At 43.3% G+C, this 24,865-nt stretch overlaps 1 protein-coding gene across 1 annotated transcript in view; it reads right to left on the bottom strand.

The window, feature by feature from the left end:
- The window catches only part of LOC306703005 (ankyrin-3-like), a gene marked incomplete at its 5' end in the record, with an annotated part of 117,523 nt that extends 96,849 nt beyond the window's left edge, over positions 1-20,674 (bottom strand). Inside the window, one exon of the mRNA XM_079168804.1 lies at positions 20,360-20,674. Coding sequence (XP_079024930.1) covers positions 20,360-20,428 — 69 coding nt within the window. The remainder of the gene's footprint in view (positions 1-20,359) is intronic.
- Between the last annotated feature and the right edge of the window lie 4,191 nt (positions 20,675-24,865).

The raw sequence follows: 24,865 nt of genomic DNA, 5'->3' as shown, positions 1-24,865 counted from the left end.
TCTTCACAGAAGAAAGGTCAACTGCCACCTGAGCATTTACAGTCTGTATTTGTTTTTTTTTTAGCCTGGAGATATTTACCATACTCCAAGTTTCTGATATCACAGTGTGTGCAATTTGCATACCGATCACTCAAGTATTGAGTTATACATGCAAGTATATGTATGCCGCTAAATGTTGTGCCAATAGTCCTAAGGCTTATTGGCCAATGTACAGCGCAATTGATTTTAACAAGATACTGTTATGTGAACATGTTCGTCAGTCATCAAGTTGCAATATATATAAGGTTTCATGACTGCATGTCAAAGAAATACTCAATAGAATAAAGCCAAATCAGCAACTGTAATACCAATGCAACTTCCTCTATTTTTAGCAGTACCCTCAAAGCAAGGTGACATATAAATACTCAGCACTATCAGCTTCTCAGTGCTATTCATTACGTTGCTCTGGTACACTTTGGGAATCGTCCAGCAGGCAGAATTTCATGTGACGAGTCTGCCACCAAGTTCAACGTAGACAAATTCCATTTAGCCAAAATTGTGTTTTCAAACATTTCCATTTCCAAAGGCTGTCTGTGACCAGAGATACTTCCTGGACACGTTTCCTATCAAAATATACGCATGTAGGGTGCAGAATGAAATGAAAAGCCAACCAACTGGAATGAAGCCTGAGTTTTCCAGTAGTAACCTCAAGCCTAGTTACAGTTACAGCAAGCATGTTTGATCGCATGCAGGCTTCATTTTTCAATCACTGGAAAGAAGAAGGCCGGATATCGGCCAGAAGTGCTAGCCATCTAGACAGCCGGTGTGTGCGACCGACTTGTGGTGATGGAAATATAGCACTACTACCCTTAGCCCATCCCAATTCTCGTATTAGTGTTGCCAAAAGGTCGAAATGCCGTCTGACACGATATCTGGAAATTAGAGTGCATGGAAAGGTTACAAATGGAGTTTATTGAAGTTTTAATTGGATGCAAATTAGCTAATTGTGTTTGCACAGTGAGAGCTGAGCTGCAAACTCTGCAAACTACATGTGCAAGCAGACATACTGCACATAGAAACAAAGTCTGGGTCATGTGCATCCAATAACCTCATCTTACTCACACCTTAGCAATGATCACCATGCAAACACAAACACAAACACACACACACACACACACACACACACACACGAGATGGTTTGGATCCAAGGCATGGTATTGGGAAAGATAGAGGTGGTGTAAATGTCAAGTCCTCTCACTCACCACATTACAAAGCTGAAGACTGTTCCTCAACATTTCCATCCCATGCCTTCTACAATTACATACATGTAAAAAAAAAAAAGAAAAGAGCAATTCTTGTTGACCAAAACATAGGATAGAAAAGTCTAATTTAGTCTTTATACTTACATACTTAAAATACATACAGTATACCAGTGAAACACTTCTGTAAGTGTCAAACAATAAACAATATTCATTGAAATGCTGAAAAAAAAAAACCCACTTAGACTACGCGAACCCAAACACTCTCCTGACCTGAATATATCTATATTCAATGCACTGACGTGGTTTCATGAATGTGGAACTGAGAGCATCATTTATCTCATCTTAGGTAGCTCAGAAAACAAAACCAATGTCATTCTGCGAGATAAGCCTTATAAGTCTGCCAACATCACACAGAGGCTATCATTCGCTCTATCACTGAAAGCAATAACGCACAGAGACGGACAAAGAAAGGAAGAGGGAGAACTTATCAATGCTCTCCCCCATAAGCCATAAAGCTGCCAGATCTTGCCAAGTCTGATAAGCAACATCCAACGCTCCTCTCTGCTACTCATTTCACCCCACCCAACCCCTCCCTGCTGCTCCGTCTTGACAGCTGGGGCCCCAGTCCCCACATCAGTGGAAATTTCCTGAAATGTCACTCCAGTAGATGGTCTGAGTGATTGTATAGCGTGGGGAGTATTGCTGCAAAGGCCATACAGACATGCAAACAATTCTCCCTCAGCCCATTGTCCCCCAGTCCCCACACGATGGCTGTCACCCCAACTTCAGCTCTTGGAGGCCAAATTAGTCCGGCCATGCGCATCTTTGTGTCTAAAAACCCCACTGTGACTCGCCTTCCTCAACCCCTTCACATTGTGTCCTCACCTTCTCGTCCATAGAGTTCAACCTGTCGTGGCAGCTTAGCCAGGGGCCAGAATGAAAAGGTGGTGGGTCAGAGGGGAAACAGGAAGTCTACGCCTCAATGGTTAACATAATATAACCATGGGAAATTGGCTTTAAAAAAATGGAATTCAATAAGACTAACCAATGCTCATAATAAAGGATGGTTGAGTAATTCTTTGATGACTATTTAAACTATGCTGTCTATATGTTTCTTAATCAAGAAAAAGAACAGTCTACAGCTATGCTAGTGGCTCTGTTTGCTTTGAGTTTAAGCTAGCATCAGCATGCTAACATGCTCACAATGGGACTGCTACGATGCTGATGTTTAGCAGATATAATGTTTACTATGTCCATTATCAAACTTCTGACGGTAATGTCATTAGTTTTGTAAATATTTATTTATAAACAAATTTAAAATTTTAAGTCATTCTGAGTAGAATACGCCTGGACCAAATTTTCTGTTGGTCCATTCAACAGGTGTTGAGACAACAAATGTGATCTCGGATCATCAAAATCAGTAGGATTCATCCTCAGGGGACTATGAATGTCTGTAGAAAATGTCATGGCAATCCATAGTTATTGATATATTTCTCTCTTGACTGAACTGGTGGACAGACCAATAGACCAATAGACAGACGGTGCCATCTCTATGGCCATGTTGCAAGGATGGCTAACATTGAAAGTGAAAGAGAGTTCATTAGTGTCTGACCTCATCGTCTATCAAGGTAGTGACAGAAGAGGCACATGGTTCTTAACTTGACCTCACCTTTACTTAGATCCGCATAGGCTTATCCAACTAACAGATAAACAGGTTACCAGTGTACTTTTACCACAGCCCTGTTAGCCTAGCGTTAGCAACTGCGTTGGCAGTTGTACTGTAAGTAGGTCTTCAAACAGAATCACTGTAAAAAAATCAAAAGAAATTAAAAAACATTCATGACCACGTGACTGTGCTTTCAAACTCACCCTTTCAACTCCTTGCATCTTCAGTTAATCCTGACCGTCTCTGACATTGTACGCAAGTTCACCAGGTGCAAAAGGGGAAAGGGTATCGATGGCCGTGAACCGACTAAAGCCGGGACAGTGAGGGCGTGCATGAAGCCCAGACCAGCCCGGGCTCAGCTACAAGTGGCAGCAGGGGTTACAGGCAGTTAATCAGACAAGCGGTAATCTAGTTAGGAGATCAACAAATGAGCCTTTCAGTGCTGGAAAGGAGGACACAACCCCGCAGACAATAGAGCGGGTCAATGCCATTGTGTACGAGAACAACGGGAGGGATGGAAAGGCAGCGTTATTGGAATAATTCAGATCAAAATGAGGGTCGAGTGTACAGCAGGAGCACTAAGCTGTGCCTGCTGGTGGGAACTTCTCCTGGAATAAACTGTGTTGGGCTAATTGTCGCGGTGACTTCATGTCTCAATGCAACGCGTTTGTCTGAACGTGACAAATTGCGACTGTGTTCACTTTTTCGAGTTGAGTTGAAGCACAATATTTGACATTTTAGATGTTTTAAAAAAAAAACCTGGCACCGGGATATGGTCTGGATCTACGACAACCACCTGTTCTTTCTAATTAGCAATTTCAAGAAATTGTACCTATGCAAAGCGTCCAGCTGTGGAAGGGCTATTAAAAGGTGAGTAGTGGTGGTCGGCTGGCAGCACGCATGACAAAGCCAGTGACCACGGTGAGGCCTCACCATTTTCCACACCTCTTTTGGTCTCCATGGAAACAAAGACAAGTACGTTCACGCACACGGGAGCCGCAAATAGAACATCACAGGGGAAGAGAAGAAGAAGCGCGCTGCTACTGGCACTTCACAGGCTCCGGTCCAGATGTTTTTGAAACCCCCGTGGAATCAGAGTGTTGTTTGTATGTTTCTAATTGAGTAAAAAGCCGTCTCAGTGCCCACCTGATGCCCCCTCTTTCACTTTGTCTTCTGTACAAGCCTACAGCCGGATAAAAAAACATGTCAGACACAACTGTGTCTGGCATATTTAACTACTTTAGGGATGTGCTGCCAATCATTTTAATCCATTTTAAGCCAACACAGATTCCTCTTCAAAGGGTTCATATTGTTGCCTGTCTAAGCACATTTTGGCCCTGGCTGCGTAAATAAAATTAATTTTTTCGTCAGTTCCAAAACTGGATATAGACACAGTCTGGTGATGACTGTGCTTATAACTGTTAAAGTTACCATAAGGAAACTGTTATGGTTCCACGGAGAGCATCTGTAAACTGTTATAAACACACTAAGACAGTGTTTGGTAAACTTAGCAGTCACAAAAGTGGGAAATGGTTTTTGCTGTCAAGCTCATGCAAACAGTGGCTGCTCTGCAACCACCAAGCGCTCCGACCCTGGCTTAAATGCCATACGCATTACATGAACACTTTTAAAATGCAGTTTGGCCATACTGATAAAGTATTTTCACTGCCACATCTTGGGCAAACATAGCTCATTTGTTCAGTTTTAAACTTTGTTTCATGCAGACATGTGCGGTTGCAGATGCAGACGAATACGCTGGTGAATGTTTTGGAAGGCAGCAGATGATAAAGTGTCACTGGCTGACCCAGACAGAGGAGGTGAGCGTCTGAGACAGAGAGGGAGAAGTCTGTCCTCGTCAACATCAGGAAACACCATCGTCCCCCTCTGACCCGCAGCACTGCTAATGCCATCTGCTGCACTTAAGAACCAACGTAATGCAATGCAACAGTAGAAACGGTAGAAATGCACATTTGCAGATAGGACAAACATTTTCTCCATCAGACACACACACACACACACACACTCTGGGGGCCTTGTTAGAGTGTGCTTGCAGGCAGGTTCCAGATGCCACACGCTGGGCTGAGTGGCTGCTGGCTGAGCCAAAAGAGGAAATAGACATAGGACTTCCAGATACTTCCAGGGCAGATTTGTGAAGCACATAGACGTAGGCACATAGTGATGCCCAGGCAAACAAAGAGCATGTCAACGGTGATCGGTCAGTTTTACATTCCTTCTCCAACCTCTCTCTCTTTCTTTCTTGTCGGCAGCCAGAGAGTGACGGGAGCTTTGATGTTGAGAAAGCGCATCTGTGTTACTACGCTTCATAGTCAAAAGGAAAAAAAAAAACCTCTACCCCTCCTTCAGGTTTTCACAGTTCCTTTCCGTCACTCGGAAGCAGCTGCAAGAAAGCGAGGAGGCTGACAGTGAGGGAGGAAAGTGAAGGGGGAAGAAAAAAAAGAATGAAGACAGGGAGAGAAAAAGAGAGGGAGAGTCGTGCAGAGGGAGGAAGCGAATGCGAGGAGAAAAGGAGGTCAGATAGTGGGTAATGCTTTATTGCATCGAGGTAGACTGTGAAGGCCTGAAGGTGGAAGGTTTCACTTTGGTTTGAGAGGCAGGGGAACATGGACGGATGGATGGATGGACAAACTGGTTTCAAAATATGTGGTGCAGTATCATGAAGTACAGGTGAAGATTTTGTTGTCTAAAATAGATCTTTTAAGCTTCTCCTGCTTAAAAAAACATCAACAACATCACAAGAATATGCTATCGTCGGGGCCTTGGCGCAACAGACTTGTCATCATGAGTCTTTTTCTTGTGCAGAGAAACCGAAGCTCTCAAAAGTGTTCAAAGACGGAAGGAAAAAGCAGAGGAGAATTCTTCAATTACCAATCTATTTCATTACAATTTCTGTCAGACAAACCACTGTCGGGTTAGGCCTTTTCACTCACTAGCTGCATCATCTGTTTTCATTCTCTTTCCCTCCAACACTCACACACACGCTCACTCTCTAATCATCTGTCTTAGAAATGTTGAGGTTGTGCGGGGCCTTTTTTGAATGGCGCACTCCAATACAGATTATCAGCTGCTTGACAGCTCCAATTAGGTGGTATTATAGAAGGAATAATAAGGTAAAGCCCCACTGTAGAACGAAGATGAGTCCTCCTCTCCAATCTCGTCCCCGTTGACACCGTAGAAAATCCCTTCAGAACTTCGCGACACACTCCCCAGTAGGCTAATCCAACTACAAAGTTGGATATTACATCGAAGACTCCCTGCCTTGGCCTCAAATGCCTCTGCCTTTTTCCTCCTTGTTTGCTGTGATTTATGAAACAGTTAAACCCAGTGTAAACCCATTTAGGTGCTGATTTCTAAAGTGGAGCAGAAGTCACGTTAAGTTAATTTGCCTCTGTCTACCAGAGCGTCAGCCCCATCCCTTCAGCTCTCAGAGCATTACTCCGTCAAAGGCCTGTGTAGGGTCAATACTAATGCTGTCTTCATCCAATTCAAACTGTGACTGTGCTGGTAAAGCAGACAATTAGCTGACAGTTTCTGCTAGGAAATAATACTTTCTCTGAAATGTATCAGAAGTTTAAGCACACACAGAGGGCTGTTCCTACAATTACGCTGATCAGAGGACTATCTGGGTGTTGGGTGTTATTGAATTAAATGCCAGACTGAGAATGAAATACCAACATTGAATTAAATTCCAGCAGTGCAGCCTTGTAGCAGATAGTAATATGGAGGATGACACTTCTCAGAGATCACCTGATTGGATGATGTGTGGGTAATTAAAACATGCATGCTTGAAATGTCTTTCTGGCCATGCTTATTTGGGCATGTAATACATTTTTAAATTTTTTTACCATCTGGGCGACTGAAGTAGGGCACAAGGGGAACTCTAGAGACGCTTCAGTAGCCAGTTGCTCATCGGGATGCCTACGTTGCTCATGTCTTACATACAGGGATGATAAGTGTTATAGCAACAATCCCACAGGTTCACTGCATGTCACACTCTGCGAGATGGGTCTATTGGTGTTGATCTGTGTCAGACCGCACGATATTGAATGTGAGGCAGCTGGTGCAATTAATGCCTATTGAATCATTTCACTATGTTGTAAATGGAAAAGAAATCAGATGCAAGCAGAGACTTGTAATACATTTGTGTCATCCATGTTCGCCTCGAAAATGGAGCAGAACATGACTGTCAAATCTGCAAATCTGAGCTCGAGGTAAGTATGTTTTTAGCATTACACCAGCTCTCCAGAGTGTTCTGCATCATTTCATGCTGTACTCTGATGGGACGGTAAATTGCGGGTCATAAGACCAAGAGTCCTCTATGAAAATCATGGTCAAAAAGTGTGATTTCTTTTTAATTCAGTTATTTCAGAGACAGTGTTGATGGAGCTTTACTTGCAAACAAAAGGTGATCTTCTTCCAAATCTTAGTGAGCACAATAATTTGCAAGCACAATATGTATTGAGTACTAAATATCAATATCTACAGCACATTATGTGTACATAAAGTGTCTTTAAGTAGGATATTTGGACAAAGATGGCTGGGAAAGACACACCACAGACTTGACACTAGAACAGAAGAAGTATTAGCGATACTACTGTAGAGAGATTTGTGTCTTCGCTAATGCACTTTGTCTTTGGCTTGAAAAACTCTACACGTGTTACCTTTACAGAAGAATGACAGTCCCTGATCCCTGATCAATAGACAATCATATGTCCTCGGTTTCATGTTTTTGTTAACTATTAGTGTCTGATGCAGAGAAAAACACATCTCTCAGTAGTTCTTTGTACTATTGTTCTTTCTGCCTCTGCTGTTGTTTTACATGCCTCTGTAATAAAGACACATGCAGACACACACACACGCAGATCACGACGAATAACGTTATCAATCACAGCCACAGTGAAACATGGGTCTTTCCAGAAACGCTCAATCCCTCTCCGTCCTGGCCAGCGAGGAGGATGTCTCCATTGTTTAATGACACTGAGGGAGGAAATGGTTTCTCTTTGTTCCCTTACAACTCCATTACTGTCTCTACGGGTGTGCAGTACTGTACTGAGCTGACAAGACCAGATCATTTGGTAATTTTGACTCAATTTTTGTTTTTGGCACGGAGTTCCTCTTCCCACTCGCTTTTATATAACACCCTCCTCTGCGACTGTTTTGAAGAGGGCAGCGATTTTTAGACGGGCATTTTATGTTGAATGTTAGAGGATTCAGGTGCGTGTACTGCAATACAGACACCAAGAGCTCTGTATACACATACAGTATTTTGGCTATTCCTTCGCTTCTATCTTCCTTCTTTTCTGTTGTTCATTCAGGTAATATTCAGTACCGGGGATGTCCACATTGTTAACCCCCCCCCCCCCCCCCTGCGTACCTTATAAGAGGTTGACTTCACTTGTGCTGGGTAATTGATGAAGGATGAAGCAATCATAAAGAGTCCCCAGCTGGTAAATCACGACTTTGCTTATTCTCTGAGGGTAAACCTGGCCATCTGGGATGAGCTATAACTATGAAAGCATACTGGTCCATGATGCTGGGCTAGACAGCAAGGAGATCTCGGCAGTGATTTATTCATGACACATGTGGGTGAAGACTCAGCCTTCCTCTCTCCTCCCTCGGCTCCCCCTTTCCCCAGCTACCTCCTAGGCGCCATCACATCATCCTCACATCCTCGCTGCTCTATCCCACCATACTGCCCACATGACAGCTCCCTGCCTTCATTTTCTACCTACTCATATTAATCACATCAAATCACCCAGAGTAATTCATTTTCACTCCCCCCCTGCACGTATTCAATGTGTATGAATAGACATTTTAACTGCATGATGACGCAATATTGTTGGATTTTAAAAGTAGATGTATTTAAATGAATTAATTACAAGCAGGCAGTCAAATCTGCCTACAAGCACAGTACAGCTTTCTAGCTAACAGTCTGTATCTCATTGGTTTAGTCTCTACAAAATCAAAATACAAAAACGATAAGTAAAGTAAAGCGTTAAAGGCGTTTTTTTCCTGCAGTTTCCGCTGTTGGTAGATATTTGTACCTTTGGGCAGACTAGCTGTTTCCTCTTGTTTCCAGTCTTTATGCTAAATTACGCTAGCAAAATATTTAGGGGACAAAAAACCAAACAGGCCTATTTCCCAAAAGATGTAACTATTCATTGAACTGAATAAAATAAGAAGCAAGGCCCTGTTTAAATGAATTACACATTAGCACACTAATGATGTTTGGTATGGCTGCTGATGACAGAATAGTCTCTGTATCACCTCTTGTAAAGTGTCCAGGTCGTTCTATTAAAAATCTACACACACACACACACACACACACACACACACACACACGCACACACACACACCAGAGGGTATCTAATTAGCAGACTCACACCCTCACAGCTGGAGGTTGTCACATTGTGTGTGTACTGTCAGTGACCACAGGGCAGGAGAAACCCTGTGACTGTAAAGAGAAACGAACCGACACACCAGCCTTCTGCAGATACGCTGGGGCGATCCACAACATGCAAAACTTAATGGTAACACACGTAGTATAAAAATATATACAGTGCCGTGTAAAAGTTTGACATCATCTGTTATGTTCATATCTTTTATTACTACTTACTATCTTAGGAGAGACGAAATTCAGACACCCAATGTATTATTTACTTTTGAACTAGTTTTGGCCCCAAAAGACGAAGAGTTAAATGATTAAAACTTACGTTTTGTCGATGTCCCCAAAATGTTACATACCAGGAGGGCAAACTGTTACAACTGAATAACCCCCAAATACCATTCAATACTGAATTTGTAACACAAATGCATAAGTGAACCTAGATCTTTATTGAACCACAGCAGTGCTTGTATTTGGGCTCTAAATATTTTTCTCTAAGCCCTCTGCCATGGTAAGATTGAAAAAGTTTAAACTGTGAGATATATATATATATATACACTGTATATATGCTGTGAAAATCACCATGTGAAAATCCCCATGCTGTCCCTGCACAACTCCCACATGCCTCATCCAAGCCTTGGGCAATGCTACTTTCACACTTCAGCTTATTGCAAACTCAGTAAACACAGTTCAGACACAGTGTGTGTGCGTGCATGTGCGTGTGTGTGTGTGTGTGTGTACACGACGATGACAACAGTGGCTGGAAGACATTATGCACAAGGGCCGTGATCAATGATCAATTTAAAAATCCATAATTCCACTCTGTTTCAGGTAACCACCCCTAATGAACAGGTGCTTTCAATGCAGAAAATACTGCTCATGTAGCTTGGATGGAGAAAGAGCTTTGCAGAAACGCCGATATGATCGTCAACCTTCACAGACAAAGTTGAGCACTCCCACGCAGCAGCTGTGATTTGAAGCCAACTTCCTGTCAAGGTTCTCAACACAGCTGCTCAGGAATTACTGTTTGCCGGTTAGCAGGAAGCATTTATCACCTTCAATCAAATCACCATCTAATGCTCATGCTGACGCCCGACAAAAACACAAAATATAAGAAAGACAACACCTTTATTGCATGTCCGACCTTATTGAGACACAAAGAAGTGATGGCTTGGGAAAAGACACATCCTCGGCAATCTGAAACACAATAGTGGAGGCTGGCCCAATGGGATGCAGCGTTTTCATTTAATGGGCCATTACATCACTGTTGTGTGTACAGTGGACCTTGGTCGTACAGCAATAACATCTTTGGATGGGTGTTGCTGAGCGAAGCAGGTGATGGAGCACATATAACCACTGATCATTAAAGTCAATGATGTGGGGAATGTATGGTGTGTTGGAGAGAGAAGAGGAAGAGGAGTCCTGAAGGTTTTCAACATGGCAACAAAGATTGACATTTTCTGGTCAATAATAATTAAAGTTTGCTGGTACTAGCTGGCTCAGTGAAAGTCCAAACTGTCTCCGGCAAAGATAAATAGCGAGCAGACGGGCCTCCATCCCGGAGGAGCATGGCATATCATCAAATCAAACGCACGTTGGTCTGTCTGCAACAGAAATTGAGTTATCAATATCAATATCAAGCACACCCCATCAGTCTGGCTCCTCTGCTCTGTAGCTGAGAGAGCAAAAAGGAGAGATGAAGGCACACAGTGTTCCAGAAGAGATGAGGTGAACATTTGTGTTCTTACACTGAAACCTGACAAATGGCACAGTTTTCACGACAGCGGAAAGGAGATGAGTTCCGTAATAATGTGACAGTGGAAACTGTACCGGTACACTCGCTGTCACCGAAGCCCCTGGGAATGTGGATCTCATGCCTTCGGGGGTTTATTTTAGGTGCGTACACATGTGAGCATTCACTTGCATATGTTCTTATACTCATCCACCTCTCCTTCAAGTCGTCTCCTCCCACTTTTTGCTTCGCTTTACATCTCAAAGTCCCCTGTGGCTTCGCCTGTCGTGAATTTCTACACTTTGGTCTCTGGTAAAGATGTGATTCTCCCAGTCTATCTCTCATCCGTCATCATCCTCTGCCTTGCCTTCTCTTTACCTACTCATTCCTTTCAACCCCCTTCCCCAAAGCTACTGTACCATCTGGCTCAGGTGATGTTGCCTCGGGGCTCGCATTACGCTGCTGTCAAACCTGAACTGAAGTCTAAAAAGGGGCCCATTTAACATGGTCCTCCCAGTCGGCAAACCGCCCTCCACCCCCGCACTCCTTCTGTGTGCCGCTTCAAGAGCCCCCGCTGATGGGGCTGGGGCCTTGTAGAAAGCCTCCAGACAGCCTGGGAAAAACCATAAAACCAAGAATGAGGGAGGTGGAGCACTGTGGAACACCTGCTGACGGAAATCCCACTGTTCGATTTTGTCAACGTAATGACAAAATGCATAATGTTGATACTGAACGTATCAGTAAAATGGGATTTAATTAGTTTCTCTGCAATTTCCACTTTTCCCATGTCGGCTTGTATAGCCGTGTGTCGTATTATTATATTGTTTATATGTTCAGGTAATCACAGCACTCGCTTAATGTTAGGGAAAGATGGTCTGGGTTTAATATTGAAAAAGTCAACAGCGACTTGAAGCACGAGGCACACGATCAATCGACCAAAACCATGACCTGTCCTTAGCCTGAACCAAAGTGCTTGTTTTGTCTCCCTTTTTTTATAAAATCCAGGCAGCAACTACGTGTCCGCCAATATGTAAACGGTAAAGCAAATTAGCAGTGTGTAAAAGTAATTACCAGGAGCCAGCGTCGGTCTGAAACATGCAAATCTAGACACTAACACCAAGACTGTGAACATCATCAATGTATTATTACATTGATAAAACATTTCTTCGTGCAACACGTCTCCAGGATGTTTCCCTCAACCTGGATTTCCGGCCACAGTTTGACATGAATGGAGCTAAATTGGCGATCTGCTCTCCATTTCAAAACACAGCCTCAGCTCCGTGGCGATCTATCAGACAATTTCAATTTCGGAGGAAGCCAGATCCTGCTGTTAAGTGCATCGTCAAGCTGAGAGCCAGCAGAAGGGTCTAAAACACATGGCCTTTTTCTGGGAGAGGCTGCAGCTAGCTCCTCTGCCTGTGATTACACACTTCATCTTTCATTTAGTTTACCTATTTTATTCACCAGCGAGCTTTTCATTCCTCATTTCACGGAGGAAGCAGGCGTGAGCCATCTGGCTTGGCTCCACTGTGGATGTATCCCCGATCTCAAAATACATCATCCGATTCATACAAACACCTGAGGACAAAAGAGACAGTGACGGACGCAGACCCCCCCCTTCCCTCCTTTTCAATTAATAAACTGTAATTTAAGTTCATTTAATTGAAAACGACATCGGTTTTTCTGTCACTGGCACCATTCGGGTCCTGATAGAGCCACAGCTCTAGACTGTTTCACCCTGCTACAGCTTGCTGAACGCATTTATTGTGAATAAACACATCAAGCACGAAAAACAGGAATTTACATCACGTGATAAAATGTCTTTTGCCTGATGCTTTACTGTGGGAATAGTGTGATCTTTGTCATTCCTCACACAATAGCTATAGTGGTATAGTTAAGCCTTATTAGCACCTCATACATCCATTTCTGAGGTACTAATTTAGCGGGGAGAACAATTAACAGCCAGTGCATCTGTGACTCATGTTAATTCAGTATGGACTAAAAATAAACCAGCGATCTTTAACCGTTTGCATTCTGTGTTTTTGTCGGTTTTCAGACTTGATTTTAAGCCGCAGTTAAAACCCGCTGGTGTTGTTGTATAATTGACAAAATCAGGTGAGACAAATGCTGCGGTCACAACAAGGTCGGCAGACAGCACGGTGAGCGTAAACCCGCCGTTATTGCTTTTGGTACAGAAGAACAAAAGCTTTTGATATCCTGCTCCTGTTGCATTTAACAGTTGCCATGGCGACGCCGAGCCAGGAGAGGCTCAAGGAGGATCCCAAAACTCGATAACAAGGGTTTTCTAAATCTGACAGTGGAACTCTCCATTTCTCGCTCGTTTTCCAGTCTTTTTGAAGAAGAGAAGGGGAAAAAAAAAGGAGTGGAAGAGGAGGGATGGAAAAAGAGCACAACGGAGCGAGATGTAAAGAAGCCTTCCAGACGGAGCGGTGGGAAACGGAAGACGCTGCCGGGGGTTCAGGCTGCCAGCAGAGAAAAAGCACCACCAAGTGTGGATATGAAGGCGCACATTATTACATCGCACGCGTCACAAAGCAACAGCAGTCCGGGTCACCAAGCAGGGCTGGAAGTCTTGGGCCTTTCTTCCATTCAGATTTGAGGGAGTGATTCAGCGATTTCATTCATATTGAATGGCTGTTTTTAGTTTTTTTTTGCTGTATTTTGATTAAAAGCTCACCCAAAATATTATTCAGCAAACCGGAAATTTGGATAAATTTGGGTTACTTTTTTGGGGGGGAAATAACAACATATGGAGCCAAGGGAGGGGGGTTATACTACAAGAAAAAACTCTGAATTTCTAAGATTAAAGTCATACATTTATTTATTTTCATAATTATAAAGTCAGAAAAACTATAGACTCTTCTTTCTGTGGTGTGATGACAACAAAACACTACTTTTATGAGTTTTGATCTCGTAAATTTGTGACTTTATAATCTGAAGTATTTTTCTTATAAATTCAGAGGATTTTTTTGGATTATTACCCCTCTCCCCCCAGCTCTGTCATTATTATTATTTGTTTGCCTACAATGGCCCTAATACGACTGAGGCCTGACCTCGTCTTAATTAAAAAATAGTTTTTTTATCACGTGTTTAATAGACAGAAGCAGTCTTGTACCAGATAACAGCCCAACACTGTGGCTGTTCCTTGCAGGGAGAGAGAGACACTCAACTTAAATTGCGCTGAACTCTCACTGGTATTGATTCATTCTCGCCGACAGAACATAAAGAAACTCACCAAGGCATTTCTTCAAATTGCTTGCCTTTGATGATGGAGGGGGCGAGTGTGGAGGGAGGTTTGTGGCGGGACAGAGCGCTGAGTGGCGAGCCCTTGTTGATTAGGTCTGGTTCAACAGCCTTGTTAGTTGGCCATGGCTTCTCTATTTCCATCTTGCGTGTTTCTGTTTGTGTGTACTGTATGATTGCATTCACACCGACGCCTGCTCGAGCATATAAACTCATGTCTTTGTCTCGACAACAAAAGCTGCTTAGGTTTGTTTCCAGAAAGCTGACTTGTAATTAAACCAGCAAGCGATTAGTCAAGTCAGTCAAATCACCGGTCAGTAAACAAGGTAACCAGTCATTCATGCAGGATTTATAAAAGGCCGGATTATGCTTGAGAGGTTTGTGCGACGTGTCGCCCGATTGCATCAGAAGGCAAAAACACACACCTGGCCAACCGATGCATAAATTATTGTCAGATTGTCGTTCTTTTTAAGAAAGTATTGAGGGAGGGGGTTTCTGAAGCAGCCCCCCTGATGAAGCATACTGGCCCCACAATCCTCCCCGACAGCAGTTTGGGAGGGCGAGCTCCAGAGTGACGGAGAAAGACACACACTCCTCCTTCACACTTCCTTTTCCATCTACTCCTCTGCCACTCTCCGGCTCACACCTCGCTCGCACTTCGGCCTTTTCGGCCCCTCTCTATTTCACCTCCTTCTCTCCATATTCCTCTCCCCTGGCTCTTTGTCTTCTTTTTTTCCATCTCATCCCTTTCTCCCTCCCTCAGTGGAAAGGGAGGAGCGGAGACAGTTAATCTGAGAGAGTGATGGAGCTCTGACAGGCCGATTCCCTCTGCCCTCTCCCCGGGGCGTGCAGCTGTGCCCGGGCTCCGCGGCCGCCTACCTCCCTCAAACACACATCCACGCAGAAACGGCAGGAATACAGCCACCTACACACACGCATGCATACATTTATAGAGGTTCCGAAGGGAGCACGCATGTGCACTTACTCACACCTCCACACTCTGATACAGCACGTGTGCATGTGTGTGTGTCTTTACATAAGGCATCACATTTCTATGCTGCAGAAACAAGGAGGTGATGTGATGAGGAATCACAGGTTACAGGATTATTTTGTCCCGATACTGACATCAATATTCAAGTTCGATAGAATTTTCTGGTGTTTTGTGTGTGTGTGTGTGCGACTGCAACAAGTTGTGGAAGAAGCTTGGCGTGACACCCAAAACAAGTTGAATGTAATTCGACATTTGAAAAGCTTTTTTTATGTGTAATTTCCACATTTTACCACGTTTCAATCTAATGTGTATGAACAATCAGATTAAGCCTTCAACTATTCCTTATTTTCATCATTGATTAATCTGCCGAATATATTCTTGAGTAAGATTGTAAATAACAGTTTCCCCCGAGTCCAAGGTGACACGTCTAAAAAGATCTTTTTTTGTCCGATCAAAAGTACAAAAAAGATTCACAATTATACTAAACACAGAAAAGCTGAAACTGGGGAATCTTTGGGATTTTTGCTTGCAGATGACAAACGATGAATGAGTCATCAAAATATTTATGGATTCTATTTTGGTTGACCAACTAATCGATGAAGTGTTTCAGCTCTCTTTAGCAGAACACTGTATTTACTGTATCTCCCCCTTAAGCACACACATTCTCTCCCCGTACTCTCTGCCCAAACAGCCCATGAAGTATTACCTACCCCTCTTAAGGATTTGATCTGTGCCAAGTCCATTAGTCTAATCTGGAAAAACAAAAGCAGCACTTAGTTTGCTCTCGCTCTCCTAGTCTCTCTCCACACACACACACACACACACACACACACACACACACACACACACACACTTCACATCTACCATCAGCACATTCACCAGTGCCCTGCTGTTATCTGGGGGATGTGATGTGCCGTTTCTCTTTGAAGGCACTGTCACAGAACGGCTTATTCCACCAGTCCTCCAGACGCGGGGCTCTCTGTTTCTGGCAGGGTTTTTCCATCCGAGACAAAGAGCAGAGCTGCCCGAGTCTGGCTGCCTGGCTGGCTGTCTCATTAGGAACAAGACAACACAGGCAACACAAAAGAGACATGTATACAGTCCTGTGTAAAGTGCAAGGACGAGGAAAATGCGCTGAAGTCATCTGTCCTTTTTTTTTATTTCTTCATTTCATTTTTACTGCGGATCTATCCGTGGTGCCGTAGAAAACATTTACCATTAAAAAGGTCAGTTGGCAGTTGGTGAGAAGCTGGCTTATAAAAGCTTCTGTGTCACTTATAGCAAATATATAGCAACACGTTAGATGAACTCTCCGAATCGCTTTCAGCTGTTTTTTGTAAGTGTGAGATATACTGTGAGGAGTGGCAGCAGAATAAACTGACTGTGGAAAAATACGATCAGCAGCAGTGGCTTGTTTGTGACAGAATTTCGACGTTTCAGTGATACCACATTTCTCAACTGTCTCCCTCCATCAGTGTGTTTGACAACAAAAACACTAAAACTAAAACTGTAAACCTACAGCACATCGTGCAGTTGAGGGAAGCTTATTTTTAGGAAGCCAGAAACCTGAACTATGGTGTTTCTAAAGCACTGGTTGGTGTGTGAGCGTCTCTTATGTAACCATATGTTTACTTTCCTGAGATTTATTTTGGAAAAGGCATTGAAGTGGGCGAGCTGTACAGTTATCCTGAGCTCTACTTTCTCTGTCCGTCATCGAAGTTTTAATTTCAATTCACAAACTCACACCAGATGCACCATAATACACAACCTTCTTCTTCTCAGTTTACTCATTGGATATAGGCTAGTGTACATAAACGGTTATGCAAGTCAGTGATAAAATAAGCATTTTGTCTCTTCTTTTAGCCATGCAGAGGAATTCTTTTTGAGCTCAGTTATAGTTCAGGGTTCTGGAAGTGAGATCCTTCTGTATAAACTCCCCTGGGGGTCATTCATCTTGTTGGCACACTTCTCTCCCTTATTTCTTTCTGCTTTTGTCCAATTTAACTACTCTGAAACCCAACAGGGCCCAGCTAACCAGGTGTCCAGAGACAAGAGTGTACTCCATGCACGGACAAACCCACACACACACGTACGAATATTCGATGAAAGGGTTTCGCTTGACCCGAACGGAAGCTTGTGTGTGGTGGGACTATATGCAACCAAATTCCTGTTAATACTGTGTGTGTGTGTTATGCAATCCTCATTATCTCTATCACTACATCACATTCTTATCATTAAGCCTCTCTGAGATCATAGAGCATTTGGAGAAACATCAAAGTGCTACACAAACTCACAATCAAACACTTACAAACGTACACACACACGCTAGACCTAAACACAAACACACTGATGAGCACAAACACCCACTAACAGGCAGACACAGTATGGTGTTTGGTGATGATTTACGAGCCGCGTCATAATCACGATAAGTCTGGGACCTTCAGTTAAAAGATGTTTGATTGTATCCTTGAGCTTTCCCCATCAGCAGCTGCCTCATGAAAAATATATTTCTGTTCTGGCCACCAAGTTCACCAGGCCACCGCCTCCTCTCTCTCTCTCTCTCTCTCTCTCTCTCTCTCTCTCTCTCTCTCGACATCCGTCGCTCAGAGCAGGGACTAGTTGCCATGGCTACAATCATTAACACATCTGGCGTAGTTATCTGGCGTGCACATGCGCACTGACACACATTGTACACGCGACAACCAAACGACATACATTATGTGACGACGCTTTAATATGCATGGTTTGGCTGGCTGCAGTCTGGAGCTTGAGTGGGAGAGATAACGAGACGCGTCGGGGAAAATATATGAACGGGGAACTTTTGGTCTGTGTGATAATCCCGTTAGTGAGTTCAACCCAACCTCCTTTATCTTCATCTGTTGGGGAACGGAGTTGATGTTGAGAAGAATCGAGGTTTTAAAAAAAATCACTGTCAAATCTAAGTATGAGCACGCTGCATATACTGTTTATGCTGTCACATCCACCTACTTCTTGTATATAAAGCAATCTGTTACATAAATCATCCCATATTTATTCAAGCACCGTTCGCACTCTACACGTGTTTTTGCACTTTTTTTATATATATTTATGTCTGCGCATTTCTTTTCTTCCTTTTTACATAAATTCATGACATAAACAAACTTACTGTGTAAAAATCAACTTGTTTTTCTCTCTGGTGAACAAAGTATGTAATGGAGACACAGTTTCTGTATTATATATATATTCAAACTAATACATCATATTTCTGAAGTGCTTTTTTGTTGTTAATAATCTGCAGACGTTTAGATGGATTGATAGAAGATACTTTATTCACCCCCTTTGGGGTAACTCTGTCACACAATCTGTTTCTAGGACAGTCATATAAATAAATAAATGAAAAGGTGCCAGTAAAAAGTACCACGTTTATGCTGATATCGGAAATTATAATATATATATATTTAAAAGGCTTTTACATATTTTGGTTCCGTAAGGTCAGAGAAACGACCATCATGAATATATTATACCCCCTAAAGATACATTTTGACGAACTTAATCTTTTATATTTGCATTTCTTTCTGACAATTTGCATTTCATTCATACGGTTCAACGATTATTTTATATCAGTTTGTCTTGAGGTAAAAGAAAAGGTTCACTTCGCTCACATACAGCCCTTACACCACCAACTGTGTGTCTGTCCTTTAAGTCAACACTTCATCTCGTCTCTTGCCGTCACTGAGTAACCGGGCTGACAGCTTCACCGCTGAGGGTGGCACATAACACAGCAGCTATAAATTATTTAATGGGAAACAGTGAATGTTTTTTTTCTCCTCAATAACAGATTCACTGAGCCTTGTTAAACGTACAGTGGCCATCTGCTGTAGCTGGGCTTCTCTGCTCTGTTTTGGTCTTTCCCTGTCCAGCAAATCCCTCGTCTCAAGGGCCGCCTCCAATGTAGCTTTAACCCTGTCCAAGCTCAAATGGTCTGGAAATTACTCAGTGTGTGTGTGTGTGTGTGTGTGTGTGTGTGTGTGTGTGCAAACGGGTGTATTTTGTGACACTGTGCATGATCAGTGGCTTTCGGCACACAAACTCATTTATCTATTAGCCACACTGACGCAACAGCATGGGAGGCACTGGAGCAGACGTGCTCATACCACAAATATGTGTTTAAACTGTGAACCACCGACCCATAAGTACACGCATGTGAGCACATGCACACGCACACACATTCCAATCCATAAGTCAAAACATGTTTCTGTGGTTTCAAACACCTTCAATTAAAAGCCATAATAACAACTGCTGAGGAAAACAAGAAGACAGCTATGCATACGTTACATACAGTGCGTGTGTCTCAGATGTACACACACGCACACGCGCACACGCACACACACACACACACACACACACACACACACACACACACACACACACACAGGTGTGGAGGAGTTTGACAGCACAACAGATACCTGTGTTTCTGCCCCCACCCGAACCCCGAGGAAATCCCCTTGCCTCCCATAATAAACATACCACTGCTCCCCCTGCACATCACCCACAGCAAAACAACCAGACCGACCAGTCGCCGTGTCAGTAATGACTGGTGGCTGACAGACGGCTTTTCAATTGGCTGTGGAAGAATTCCAGGTGAGGCTAAACACACATTTATTTCTCGTGTCAGAGCCACAACATGCACAGAGAGGCGTAAAAACACTCAAGGCGTAAAGAGGCGTAAAAATTCACAGAAATACAACCGGGGTGTACAGGCTGTACTTTGAATAAATCGTCTCTCAAATAATACGAACACCCCCCCCCCCCCCCCCGACCATACACATCTGAAATGTGCGGAGAAATCAAGACTTGATCATAATGAATGATCAAACCTCCAAAAATCTGCTAAAAACCTGTAACAACATGGTCAAACACGCCTTCAGTCACTTTATAATGGGTTCATCAACCTCACCCATTTATCTCACCTCACCCAACAACCTCTTACTTCACATACAAACGCACAAAACACACATTTTGCTGATATTAAGCAACAACTGAGCAAAAGACAAGACAAAGAGGGCTCTTTCCTCTCTCATACCTTTTTGCCTTTCTTCTTGCGATGTGCTGCTTTCCCGCCGCCTGCTTTCTCCTTAGCTTCCTCACTCATGTTCAGAGATCTCCCCCTGTTCCTCTCCTCTCCTCTCACTTTTTTTTGTTTTTAATCCAGCATGTAGGAGCTTGTGGAGTGGAGCGGCAAGCAGCTGCTGTCTTCACGGGCGAAACGTTGCCACAGAAATGTTCATCTAGAAGCAATGAGGGAAGGATTGTTCCATGCAGAGTGGGAGTGCGCGTGAAGAGAGAGGAGAGACTGGGAGGACTGTGCTGATGCTCTCTGCCTCCTCCTCCTCCTCTCCTCTTCCTCTCCACGTTCACAGACACACACACACTCGCAAACACACTTGCAAGCACACTCGCCGAGGTCCACTCCCACTTGCTGCCTTCGGCGTGCGCAATTGGCGACTCTCTCCAGCGCACTCGGAGGCAGGGTGTGGAGGCAGGAGGAGAGTAGAGAGATAGAGGCGTCGGAGAAAGGATGAGGAGGTGGAGGGCGTTGATGTGTGTGATGGAGGAAGGAAGGAAGAAAAAAAAACAGAGAGAGGTAGACTGAAGGAGTGTGTTCCTGGATGTTGTGCTGCCTACCTGAGCTTGGAGACTGGAGACACTCTTCCAAAAGAGATGAAAGACACACAAAAAAAATGGGATGAGAGACACAAACAAAGAGAGACAGAGTGAGAAAAAGACAGGAAGAAAGAAAATGAGAGGAAAAGAGTGTGAAATGGTGTTACTGGTGTTAGTGAAAAGAGAGAACAGCGTTAGGCTGAGACAGAAGAGGGGGGCGTGATCAACACAGTCTCTTCACTGTGCCGGCTGGAGGATTTCTGCTGTTGCTCCCTGCTCAGACGTTGTGATATGAAATGAAACTCTCCAGTCGAGAGACGTAGAGGGAGGGAGGAAGGGAGAGAGGGAGAGAGAGAGAGGATCATTAACACGATGCATCAGGTCCTTCCAGAAAAGGAAGTCTCCCCACTAGCCTCTGCCAGCAAGATCAGCTTACTGGAAACTAGAACAGAACTGCACCCGGCACTGGCTGACTGGTGTGTGTCCGTGTGTGTGTCTGTGTGTGTGTGTGTGTGTGTGTGTGTGTGTGAGACAGGCAGACGTACGGGTGAAGAAGAAAAGGAGACGCGCACGCAAAGGTTGATAATATCCAAACAATATCCAACCAACAGACAGAGAGAGAGAGTCCAAAAAGGCAGAAAAAGACCACGCCTTCCCAGATTCAACAAGCTGTAGCTCTCCACCGATGAAACATCTCGCTAACGAGGCAGGAGGAGAGCGAGTGGATCAGGGAGAAGGGGAGGAAATGGGAACAAAAAGCCCTGGGTGACACAGAGGGAGAGATCGGAAGGAGGGGTGAGAAACCGACAGGAGAGAGAAAATGACAGTGGGAGATGGGGAGGAGTGAGGTAGGGAGGGCGAGAAAACAATGTGATATCAGTGAAACAGACAGACCAGGGAGGCATGGAGAGGATGAAAGAACAAATGAGCAGACAGAGGCAGAGAGAGGCAGGGTTTGTTGTGATTTCCCTCTAAACAACAGGTTCTTTATTCTGGGGGGTTTATTGCCATTAACCATCCCTCCCTCCCTCCCTCCCTCTCTCCCTCCCTCCCTCCTGCTCCTGACGAGCTGTATGCCATCCCCAGCATGCCGTTTGGTGTCAATTAGGCCTTGGCCTCAAAACAGAGAGACGGAGGCCAGTATCTTTTGAAAAACATGTCTCTAATGGAAAAGAACAAGTGGACAGATGCAACGATGCATCAACTTGAAAATGCTCCAACTAAAAAGGTGCAAAATCCGAAATCCAGAGCATATCTATTGCGTCCACACAGCTCTGAACAACGCCGGAGGCTGAGCTGGCGGCTCCCAGCTAACAGTGCTAACAGTGCTAACAGTGCAAACTACATCAAAAGTGCTGACAGAGCTAACAGGGATTACCTGAGGGTGGACACTACGCTTCCACAACAACCACATCTTTGGCCAATAAATACCGACAAAATACTCCAGCAGTCAAATAATTACACAAAACTCACTTTCTGACTTGAACAATGACAACTAGAGCTCGACCGATAAATCGTCCAGGCTGATATAATGGCCGATATCAGCTTGCTGTCAATAAATAGCAAAATATGTTTAATTTAGAGACAGGGTCTCCGTTAAATAGTTTTTCCAGCAGAGAGCACTGACAAGTTTATAATACTGAAGAGCTGGCAGAGCAGTTTCAGAATGAAATCAAATTAGATACAGTATGTTACCACACCCCCTTCAGAATGCCATTTACTTGATGAAATATTTATCAATCCATTCCCTACTTGAATAAGTTAGATCCACTGAGATATTCAACAGAAACACTGGCCAAGAGACACAACCAGAAACAACAACTGTGATAATGGGACTATTTCCATGTGATGATGGGTAAATGTTTGTCAGCTTGTAGGGGAGCAAACAGGAAACATCTCATTAGAGAAGGAAGATGGAGGGAGTTGTGAATTTACTTTCCCATCACCACCGGCTTTTCTGCTGTTTGTGTACAGAAACACTGTTCTGCTTCAGTCTTTCTGATACATGCATAACTGAATAAAACAGACTGAGCGATTACATAATAAATAAATCAAAATATTGCGTCAATCAACGTAGTGAAACTGGTGTTATTGAGGTTTTGTTTATGATAATTATAGGCTTAATGCAGTTCAGACAATCAGGCATTTACATGAAAATTACCATATAGGGGTGTTGCCGAAATTGCATTATAATAGATATGAATAGAGAATATGTGACTGGACCAGGCAGCAACCTCTTGGTCTGAAAAGTGAAGCCAGTGCGGAAGTCTCTTAAACTTGAATTCTTTCCTCTGATTGCAAAAAGCAGATTGTATGGAAGTCTATGAGAAGTTGACCCTAATTTTCACTTGATTTATTACCTTAATAAACATTGCAAACATTAGTTTATGGTCTCAATCGCTAGGTTCAAGTCCTCTTCAATACAGCATGATGTTCATTTTGTTAATTATGTTCCCATTTAGAGTAAAATAGATGATAAAGGAGGGTATATGCTTTAGGGCATGGCGAGCTTGTGATTGACAGCGTTGTCCGATATGGGAGTTATCCGTGTTTTCGTCTTACAACTGAAACCCTTTTACAAAGTGCTTACAGTTTGTTGAAGTGAATTGTAACCTTTATGGATTGCTTCGGTTGGACTTAGCTTCGCCCTCTCATGTCACTTCTGGCTGCAAAAGACAACAACAATATGGCGACGGACAAAATGCCAAACTCAAGGCGGTCCACAAACCAATGGGTGACGTCACGGTGACTACGTCCAAATCTTATATACAGTCTATGGATTACACTTAAATACAATTAGAGAGGAAAAAATGTTATAGGAAAGAAAACTTAGATTTGGGTGATTCACAAAGTCCTTCAGGTGATATATTAGCACAGATTAAATCAAATTATACCAAAATTGTCAAAGCTTTCAATCTACTTGCCTCCAGGATTTACCTTCAATAACGGTGTCCTCACCCCAACGCTGTGCTCTAAGTGAAAGCTCATGACAGATTACCAGCTGTACCACCAGTGACATGATGTCCTCCAGTCGAGACCATCATCCTCCACTCTGTCATCTTCTCTTCCCTCCACCTTCCTCCATCTGCAACACTCAAGAGTGAGAGGAGAGACGGATTACACACTGCTTCACACATTAATCTGCAGCTTCACTCCATTTCGTGTGACAGTAAATGTGCATGTACAGTATAACTGATGGGGATGTGTGCACGTTTGATTTGGTGGGTGCTTACAGCTGATGTATACTGTGCACGTGTGTGTGTGTGTGTGTGTGTGTTTCAGGGTGTGGTTTCTCTGGCTTGGTGCCAGCAGCGGTTAGCATTGATTGTGCCAGGAGGCAGTCGCTTAGTGTGATTTATAAGCCTCACACCTCACATAAGGAAACACCCCAAAGTCATACTGAATTTAAAAAGGGACAGTTCCCCCCAAAATACAAAATACTTATTTTAGATGTAAACATGTAGATGTATGTGATGCCACCATCAATAAATCAATAAATCTGCTTAATTTCTCATTAGAAGACGATACTAGAACATATTATTTCTATTGTGATATGATGAGACACGTTAGTCATCATAACATGAAAAGATGATATAAACAATTTTACGACTAGACAGCACCTTAGGCTATATGAAGAAAGAAATCTTGTTTTCTCATTCATACAAAGAATGTCTGCAAGACCTTCAACCATCTAAATATCTAAAGCTGTTACAATGGATGCATAATAACAATGTAGAGTGTATGTTCAGCATTTAGATTTTTTGCTTATTCAATCCATTGCTTTTTTTTTAGCAAAATGTCAGCGATTACATTACTATTGTTAAGAGTCTGCATGCTGCTTTAGCCACTAAATAATACCACTTTGGACACACTTGGCCCGGATAACATGGTGAATACAGCTGCTGACCCAACTTATAAACATGTG

The sequence above is a fragment of the Pholis gunnellus genome (assembly GCF_910591455.1).
Source record: "Pholis gunnellus genome assembly, chromosome: 11".
Taxonomy (NCBI): Eukaryota; Metazoa; Chordata; class Actinopteri; order Perciformes; family Pholidae; genus Pholis; species Pholis gunnellus.
Note: the sequence above shows the minus strand (reverse complement) of the source record. Positions and strands in the feature narration are given on the sequence as shown.